The sequence below is a fragment of the Pteropus vampyrus genome, unplaced genomic scaffold (genome assembly GCF_000151845.1).
Source record: "Pteropus vampyrus isolate Shadow unplaced genomic scaffold, Pvam_2.0 Scaffold101, whole genome shotgun sequence".
Classification (NCBI taxonomy): domain Eukaryota; kingdom Metazoa; phylum Chordata; class Mammalia; order Chiroptera; family Pteropodidae; genus Pteropus; species Pteropus vampyrus.
The window spans coordinates 748,671-758,750 of NW_011888882.1; the positions used below are offsets into that span (position 1 = coordinate 748,671).

General features: G+C 34.7%; 1 protein-coding gene across 2 annotated transcripts in view; it reads right to left on the minus strand.

The window, feature by feature from the left end:
* Positions 1 to 1,092: 1,092 nt before the first annotated feature.
* RSPH4A (radial spoke head 4 homolog A) overlaps positions 1,093 to 10,080 on the minus strand; it is a 13,652-nt gene continuing 4,664 nt past the window's right edge. The window contains exons 3-6 of one of the 2 annotated variants that reach the window (XM_011364770.1): positions 4,620 to 5,360; positions 3,372 to 3,522; positions 2,662 to 2,779; positions 1,093 to 1,575 (exon numbers count right to left, since the gene is read on the minus strand). In XM_011364770.1, the coding sequence (XP_011363072.1) occupies positions 1,338 to 1,575; positions 2,662 to 2,779; positions 3,372 to 3,522; positions 4,620 to 5,360 (1,248 nt within the window). In that variant the 3' untranslated portion in view covers positions 1,093 to 1,337. The remainder of the gene's footprint in view (positions 1,576 to 2,661; positions 2,780 to 3,371; positions 3,523 to 4,619; positions 5,361 to 10,080) is intronic. The other variant, XM_023533404.1, reaches the window with a different exon arrangement.

The following is a 10,080-nucleotide window of genomic DNA, read 5'->3' on the forward strand; positions in this document are numbered from 1 at the left end:
CCGAGGTAGAATGTCTCTGCTCAGAATTCAGATTCCAGAGAGGAACATCTGATTGGTATGGTGTATGCCATGAGCAGGGGCAGTTTCTCAAAAGGAAATCAGGGTACCTGAGGAAATAGATATTAAACTGCAAAAGCAAAACTCTGCCATGAAAAATGAACAAGAATGTATTTGAAGTTTTATAAATATTAGCTACTCTATCAGATCCCGAAAGTTACATTCCAAGAATGAATAATAATTGCCAATTGGAAATTCTGGAAACCATCCTTTCTAAGAATATTTTGTCTTTCAGACTGGTAAGCAGTTTTATACTTTATATCTCCATACAGTTATCCTTCTCGTGCCATCATTATCTCTTACCTAGATAATGTGATAACCTAACTGGTCTCCTTGTCTTGATCCTCTGTCGGTTCATGTTCTACACTGAAGCCAAAATGTTCAATACAAATTTGATTTTGTCACTTCCTAGTTGAGTCCTCTTCCTTGTTCATAGATAAAATCCAGACACCCCATACAATCTGGTCCCTGCTCCAGGCCCATCTCTCACCACTCTGAATTCAAATTTCACTCCTTTCAGCTTAAAGTCCTTTGCTAAAATACTGCTGGTGCTACCTAGGACCCTTCTCCCTTTAGTTGTCTGCCTCTTAAATGGAATTCCTCTTAGAAGTGCTCCTCAACTGCCCAAGTCTGAATAAATGCACCTTCTACGTATCTGATAAGCATTGTCAAAGTGTAGATCAGTGATCTGCAAACTGTCTCAGGGTGCCTGGGATGGATGGTACTTTGGATACTATTTTAGTAAATGAAAATATAGAGAAGCAGTGATAGAAATATTAGTCTAAAGTCTCTGGCTATCCCAGCTAGCTCTCTGTACAAATCGTTTTTTCCCAGTCAGAGCAAAAGAATTTCTATTGAGAAGGTTTTTTTAAGAAGCAACAAGTATAAGGGTTAAAAATTTGAGTGTTACCAGCCTTTGAGCAGGTGATAGAATTAGAAACCCTCTCCTTATCCTTGTCCTCAATACCCCTTGATGCTCAAAAAATATTAAAGACCCAAGAAGAAGTTAGACCTGAGACTTGAAAAAATATATACAGAAGCACATATTCTATTAGTTGTAGCCATCAAAACAGTGGTTTAAAAACATATCATTTCGCCTCTGGAAAATCCATCGAGCATCTTTTTTAAGCACATATTAACAGTTCATATGAAATTGCAAATTTGATCTTTTCAAGTAATGACATTTTACACATGAATAGTTGCCGTTGTATATGTGTATAGGTAAATAGTCCCACATAAGAAGCATGCATCAGTCTCACAAGGCTAGGCCAATTTTTTTATTAGTCATAATTATCTTCCTCATCTTCATCTTCCTCAGTTTCTTCATCTTCCTCAGTTGGAAGTATGGTTGCTTCCTGTGCAACCTTGAAAGCCTGCTCCTCTTCCACAGTAGGGTCATCCATTTCTGTAATTTCTGGTCCACTGGGATATTCTTGACAAACTGATGGTGGAACTGGGGGTGTATAGCTGTCTGGACTATATTTATGACCCCAGCCTATGTAGAGATTTTCAAACTTCCTATAAGTTAAAAAAAAATAATCAGTATGAAAAGTTGACCCTCTTCTTCTGTAATGATAAAGTACTTAGAGTATCATAGTCTCATAATTTTAAAACAATACATTTAAAATACATTAGAGATGAAGTATCCCTAAATGATTTTCTACCATGGAATTTCTGTGATCCAAACTGCTTAAGCTGACCAGGGGACCGGACTCTGTCAAAATGTACCCGACACCCAGACCACAGTCTTTGATCATTTAATTATTTTCAGAAAAACAAAAAACTAAGTTAAAAAGTTACTACCGTCCTTAGAGTTAGAATTTAAAAGTTTCCAAGCTAGTAAACACTTGACTGGATGAGGCATGGGCTTGTGGTGAAAAACCTCTGTGATTTTTCAGGCCCGACCAGGGGCAATTACAAAGGCTTTTCCTGGTAGGTCTGATGGGAAATTGCCCTCTCCTCCCCTGACTTGGTGCACAGTCAACGCACTGCAGTCTCTAAGGAGAGTTATGTCAAGGACACTGACTCCTCTGGCCTGCCTTGCTCTTCACACATTTGCATTCCTAGCCCAGGTGCCTTCACTCCTAGGTCTCTGAGGCCTTTGGCAGAGACCTTCTTCAAGTGCTTATGCCAAGGCACTTACTGGGGTTTGGAGAGAGAAAGGGAAACCATAAACCCCACTCTCAGTACCCAATACTTCTCCCTAGCTCTCCCCCAATTCCCACATTTAACTTCATGAATTGGATAATTCAGATGAAAAGGCAGAAGTCTAAATCAGTCTAATGTTCTATTTTTTTTTTAGGCGAGGCAACCCTTGGTTAACCTCACAGATTGCAAGGACCCTGCCATCTTACAATCCCTTATTTTTTATGCCTACAGCACTTGGTCTTCCTAGGTGGTCTCTCATCCAAGTACTATAGTCTAATGTTCTAAATTTGAGGCTTTACTGTATAGTACAGATGTTCTTTGGATAAATCTTATGCCACATTAAACGACACGCTAAAGATGAGTTAAAATGATAGTAACATAAATTCCAGTGATAACTTGTACTTTACAGAAATAAAATAATTACAATAATAATTTTGTAAGCTGTCAGATACTTACTTGCCATTGCAAAAAGCATATGCTCCAGGCCAAAGGTTGGACCTCAAAACAGCAATAGCATATTGAGGAATGATATTTGAGGACAGCCGTGTTGCCCAAGGTGGTATATTCTGGATCTCTGTAAACCAGAGAAATTCAAAAGCTTAACTCCTAAATAGATAATGATATACTGCGTAACAGAAAAGCTATTTTTATAAATCGTAAAACAAGCACATTTGACATAGAAGGAAAAGTTAAAACATCAGCAGCTTAACCTAAAACCAGGAGGGAATTTTATGAACAATGTGGAACAATAGAATTTGGATATTTATACACTATATAACAATGTCATATGTTTATGGTCATGTGTTTATGATCTGCAGAATGCAAAACAAGAGTGGTACACATAACTGTCAGCATTTCAGTAAGAGCTACTGCCAACTTAAGCTTCCTCCTTGTGCAGCTCTTCTTTAACCTGTCAGAAGAAGTAGGTGGAGTGTCCAGCTACATTCTTTATTCCCCACCCTATAGTATAGTCTATATGTGTGTGTGTGTATAGATAGATATAGTATATATGGTATGTATATAAAGCATATATACATAGGCTATATACATATATATATGTATATAATATACTATGTATAATACATAGTACATTATATATATACACACACACACACACACACACACACACACACACATAATATATTATGTAGTTTGTGTAAAATTACCTAAATCTTCAGAGATTGGTGTCAAGAGAGGAGGTCCTACTTCCTGTTCTATGTAGTCAGGCTCTTCTTTTTCTTCTTTTTCTTCATCATCTTCATCTTCTTCCTCTTCCTCCTCACTTTTTTGTTTGGGGTTGAACCAATTACAGCGACCCTAAATATGAATATTGCAAGATGAGGACCATAGTATACCAGATTATTCATTTGGATTGAAGCAATTACCTGCACAAGGTCCCACTGTGTGGAAATTTAATCATTCATCCATTCAACGTACATTTACCAAGAGCTAGGTTTTTTCAAGCAAAAGAGTATATTATTTATTTCGAGAATTTGCCAACTTCTTGAAGGTACAGAACATTTATATTTTAAAATGAGCAGTACTTTATTTAAAAAGGTAATAATGCATTTTACTAATTTGTAATAAATAATTTATAAGAAAGAGGCAAAGTACTACTATCATTAATAAAATTAAAATGTGATAAGATTAGGTATAGAGATTTGGCATTATCATTTCTCATCTAATTAACTCTTATCCAGATACATAAAAGTATCTGATATATAGGAAGAAGTATAGTGGAGATTTTCTATCTGCAAATGAGGCAGTATAGCAGAGTGATTAAAAGGATGAACTCTGGATTGTTCTGCATATTCACATCTAATCCTGTTGCTTCATAGCCATATTCCCTTTTTCACATTTCCTAAACTCTCCACTTCAATTTCTTCATCTGTAATATAAGGAAAATGTTAGTTTTTCATACAGTTATTAGGATTAAATGAGTTAATACATATAAAGTGCTATTAAGAGCACCTGGCAGAATATGTGCTATATAATTGTTATTTAGCACAGTTTGCTTATTTTTGTTTTATTATAATCCTCTATTGTTCTTAGCATAAAAGTTTCATATATTATAAAAATAGAATAAAAAATTATTCCCAAAATTAATGCATTTATATTAAACTTATAAAAATAATTTCACAACACACATAAATCTAAATCCTTATGTAACTCATCAAATACTCCATAGAAATAATTATTTTACTTCTGTTGGGAAATAAAAATCTGTTTGAGGATCCTAGGTCTATACTACTTGGCAATTATATAGAACTCTGTATTTTTACTTGATTTTTTAATAGTCTCTTTGCCTGGAGTCTGAAGGCCTTTGTTTTGCATGTGTGCATGTGTACATTGTAGACTGAATTTAATACATGTTTGCTGATTGGCTGATAGATTGAGAATTGCAGAGTCCCTACCTGAGGGAGAATATGTTGCACATGATGAACCCAATTGGACAGAGATTCCACTAGATCAGTCACTTGAATGCCTTCAAAATCAGAGTTTTCTTCAAAGGTATCTCGCCCACCTTCCACCTCTTCCTCCTCCTCTCCTTCCTCTTCACCAAACTGATAGAATCCTAGAGGGCTGACATGGGTCCCTGCTGAAATTCTGGCAATTTGTGCTCGTAAGTAATTACTCTCACTTCCTGGGAAAGGTGGGTAGCTTATGATCGGGGTATCCAATCGCCCAGTGAAAAATTTCTTGATCTTTCTTGCAATAACAATTTGTGCAGGTGTAACTGATGGCAACTTCACCCACGGTCTTCCTGGTTCATTGCAAACAAAATAGACATATTTGTTTGCCCCTGTTCTACTTTCTTCTTTTGGTATGGCCTGTGGGGCCTTATAAAAGGACCTTGGTAATTCATCTTCATCATCTTCTTCACCTTCACTATCTTCATTGTCCCTCTCTTCAGTTACATCTTCCTCTTCTACTTCTTCTTCATCTTCTCCTTCACGAAATTCCACTTCAGCTACAATATAATTCATTTCCAGACCCAAGATCTTGCCCCAGAAACGGCATCTTTGGATTGGGTGGGTGTCAGTAAGCTGTTTGAGGGCAAGAAATATGCGATAAGTCTCATCTGTGCCCAAACCAACTCCAGCTTGTTCAAAATAAAAAGCTGACTCCATTATATTTGGAAGAGAGTTTTCTGCCTGAGAATATAAATGCTGAAGTTAACATTTTATCTATAAAGAGAACTGCTTGCTTTTTTTTTCCTTTTTGTACAGCTTGGTATTAGCTCTACTTTCCCACCACTTCTTTGACATTTCTTTCAAGATTTAGATCAAACTTTATTAGTTTCTGAATTTCAATCCTTTCATTACTTATAAATGTAGCTTATACCATTGTCTTATATGCATCAGTATAATAGTTATCTTGTCATAACCATTATGAATAAAATTCAACATCCTATTTACAAAAAATATTTAAGTGGCCCCTTTACTGTACTGAAATAATAAAATATAGTATAACCTACATAAACACATATATTTAGAAAAAAATGTTTATGTATATATATATGGCTATTCAGCCATACCTCATTTTATTGTGTTTTGCTTTTAATACACTTCACAGATACTGCATTTTTACAAATTGAAGGTTTGAGGCAACCCTGTATGGAGCAAGCCTATCAGCATCATTTTTCCAACAGTATTTGCTCACTTCATGTCTCTGTGTTAATGGATGAGGAGTAGCTTCTTCATATGAAAGTGGTTTCTTGAGATGAAATCTACTCCTGGTGCAGATTGTTGAAATGACAACAAAGGATTTAGAATATTACATAAACTTAGTTGATAAAGTAGCGGCAAGGCTTAGGAGGATTGATTCCAATTTTGAAAGTTCTACTATGGGTAAAATGCTATCAAACAGCATCCCATGAGAAATCATTTACGAAAGAGTGAATTGATGCAGCAAACTTCATTGTTGTCTTATTTTAAGAAATTGCCACAGCCACCCCGATGTTCAGCAACAGCCACCCTGATCAGTCAGCAGCCATCAACATTGAAGCAAACCTTCTACCAGCAAAAAGATTATGATTCCCTGAAGGCTCAGATGATAGTTAACATTTTTTAGCAATGAAGTATTTTATAATTAAGGTATGTACATTGTTTTAGTAGACATAACGCTATTGCATCCTTAATGGACTACAGTACAGTGTAAATATAACTTTTATATGCACTAGGAAATCCCCCAAAATTTGTCACCCACTTTATTGCAATATTCACTTAATTGCAGTGGTCTGAGACTAAACCTACCATATCTCCATGGTATGACTGTATATGTTTTTACGTATTATCATATATTTTATAAATAATAAATATTATATATATATGGTAATATATAGGGCAAATAAAACTCAGTACAGTACCTTATACATAGAATAATATATAGGACAAACAAAAGGAACATATAATAAGATACATGCCCAAGCATAACTACATTTGAAGAAGTAATTTAGTCAGATGTTTGCTTGTACTTATAATAAATATTTTGGATTTAAAATAAGGAAGAAAATCAGAAATAATTCATAAAAGAAATACAAGAAAATGAAAACACAAGTATACTCTAGAAAAACATTTCTGAGAAAATGGAAAATAACTTTAACTGAAGTAGGAGTAATTTGCAAGACAAACCTTAAATCTTCAAAATAGAGAAATTGAGATTACTTTTCTATTCTAACAAATGATCTACTCTTAATTATATTATAATTTTAGTGTCAAAATAACAATGACATTTTCAATCTTCATCCCTTTGATGTAGGTATGTAAATCTCTTTCCTGGGCATCTATTGTACCACACTCACTCTTGATCCTACTTTGCCTTCTACAACTATTTCTCCTTAGTCTCTTTAACTGGTTCTTTTTTTCTTAATTGAGCCCTAAATATTAGTGTTCTCAAAATTTCAATCATATCATCAGTCAATATTTTATGCGTGGATGATTTCTTCCACACCACCCCAAGTAATATGTGGTTGTTTAACATGTACCTCTCTAGTTTTGACTTTTCTCCTAGGTTCCACACCCATATTTCTAGCCACCTATGAGAAATTTTAATCTGAATGTTCTACATATATCTCAAGTCGAGAATGAATTTGTATTTCTTTCAAATCTTCTCTTTTTTGTGTATACTCTATCTTCTCCAAAAGTAGCACCAATAACTCAGTTTCCCAATCCAGAAAGTTCAGTCAACCTTGCTTCCTCCAACTTTCATATTTAGAATCCTGTTGATTCTATCACATAAAAGGCTGTTGGCATTATCCTCTTCTCTTTAATTCAATTCTACTATACTAACTTCCACCCTGACTACTTGTATTGCCACAGAAAGCTTCTAATACTCTCTTGCCCCTATTTTTTCATTGTCCACATTATTATCAGAGTAATATTTCTAAACCATATCAGACCATGCTATTAAAAGCCTATATTGACTTCTCATTTTATACAAGAAAGAAATTTCTTTTCAATGCACAAAGAGCAGTCTGGCTCTAAGCACCTTATCTGCTTCATATCTATCACTCCTTCAAATCTATGTATCAATTTACTAAACATTCCTAAACATTAAAAAATCTTTCCCAACATCTTATTGTTCTTTCTGCCCAGAATTTTATTTCTTATAGTCTTCACTTGGTGAACTTCTTATCCTTTATGATCCAAATGAAATATCGCGTCCACTACAAAGCCTTGCCTAATTCCCTATAATAGAGTCAGTTGCTCCATTCCATCTCAGAGTTTGTCAAAACAATATAATAATAGTTGGTACTATTCATTACGTTCCTAGGATATGCCAGACCCTTTTTATATAGTACCTCTACCCCTTAAGTTGGTGCCATGTGACTATCCCTGAGGCTTGGAAAGGCTTAGTCACTGATCCAAAGTCACACAACAAGTTAAATTTTTGAGCTAGGATTCTAATTCAGATCTAACTTCAAAACCCTTATTTTTTCCCCCCCACCATACTAGGCCATCTCTATTAGTGAACTAATCAAATAGCTTTACAATCTTTTTTGCCTCTTTCACTACTCTTTCACAACTTAAAGTCAGAAAAGTCTTTTTCATGTGTATATCTCAGTATCTGGCATGCAGTAAGGAGTCACAATGTTTGCAGATGAATAAATGGGTGAATGAATAAATGAATACTGAAGACTAAGGACAGGAATTCTGGTGTGGTCAAAGAGAGGAATAAGAAACATGAACACTCAACATAGAGGTCTGGAACAGAGTCAGTCACAAAGCTTGTATTTCAATGTTTCCAAGACCTACCTGTCTTCCTATTCCTGCATGTTTCTATTCCCTGAGGTAGAGTTTTTAATTTTCATCTGATGACTCAGGTCTTCCTGGCTCTAAAACCAATTCTACTCTATTTTAGGAGGAATTTATGGAATCTAGTTAAGAGGCTCAGTTTCCAGCATCAAAATAACTGATTTATATTCTCACTCCATATCCTGGTTTTAGAACTTAGATCCCTACATTACAATTCTATGCCTACAGATAGTCCAATGCCCCATTCTTACACTGGAGTCTAAACTTTCTTCGATAAATTCCTCCATGTGAGTGTCTGCCTCCTGCTTGATCCCTAAGTGATGTTGGCTCCAAGACTTGTCATTGCTATATGTGGCTACTTAAATGTCTTGGAGTAAAATATTTTCAGAAAAGGACAGCTGATGTCAACTCCTTAATATGTATCACCTGTTCCTCTGAGTACTCTGGGTCCCACTATGTCAGGTTGGGTCCCCCCACAAAAATTGCCAAACCCTAGAGGGTATACCAATTGTCCAGATCTTTATTCCTCCTATCTTTTACCTGACTGAACTCTCTGTTCTTTTCTGAAAATAGCTCACTTTTAACATTAAATTTGCAAGTATTTAGACAGATTTTGAATAGTGGTAACAAAACATGAAAGCTCAGTAGATGTATAAATTACTCAGTAGTCTAAATAACAAGCATATAGGCATTTAGGAAACAATGCTGGATACTATTTTAAAATATTCATTGCTAAAATTTCTGTGATACAACTGATTTAATACTCTAATGATAGCTTTTTATCTCTGTCACTAACTTTATAAATATTTTCAACAGTTTGTCTCGGGATTAAAAGAAATATTTTATCTCATTGACATAATATGCATAATATCAAGACATAATATTAGGAAGTTGCCTCAGAAGAGAATACAAGTGACTTTAGAAGTACTTCTAATTTTTCTAGTAAAATTTAAGGGAAAAATATGCAACTTGATTCAATGCCTAATTTTTAATTACCTAACATTAATTCATTCTTTAATAAGAAGCAGATATTGGTTCATATCTGTACCAGGTACTTTGGAATATAAGAGACGAAGAAAACATTTTCTTTAATATCAATAATTTTTCTAGTAAAATTAAAGGGAAAAATATGCAACTTGATTCAAAGCCTAATTTTTAATTACCTAACATTAATTCATTCTTTAATAAGAAGCAGATATTGGTTCATATCTGTACCAGGCACTTTGGAATATAAGAGACGAAGAAAACATTTTCTTTAATATCAATACTTCAGCCCTACAAACGCCTAACAAACAGCTAAGCCTGTGAAATACTAAAACACAATGTGAAAAAATAAATTCTAAACAAGGAAATGAGTAGTCTAAAATGAGGCTGAAAATACTATTTAGCAAGCTATCAAAGACAGTTGATATGAATTTAAAGTCACACCACTAACCTCAAATAAAACCCTAAGATTGAACTATTCATATTTATACCAGTGACTTACTATTTCATCTTCCAGTTCTTGATCAGCTCCTTCTAAATTTCCATGGAGAAAAAGAGCCTTTTGCTTCTCTGCTATTTCATATGTTGGAAGCATCTCATTCTCATTTTGGAGTGTATCTAATTTTTTACTAAA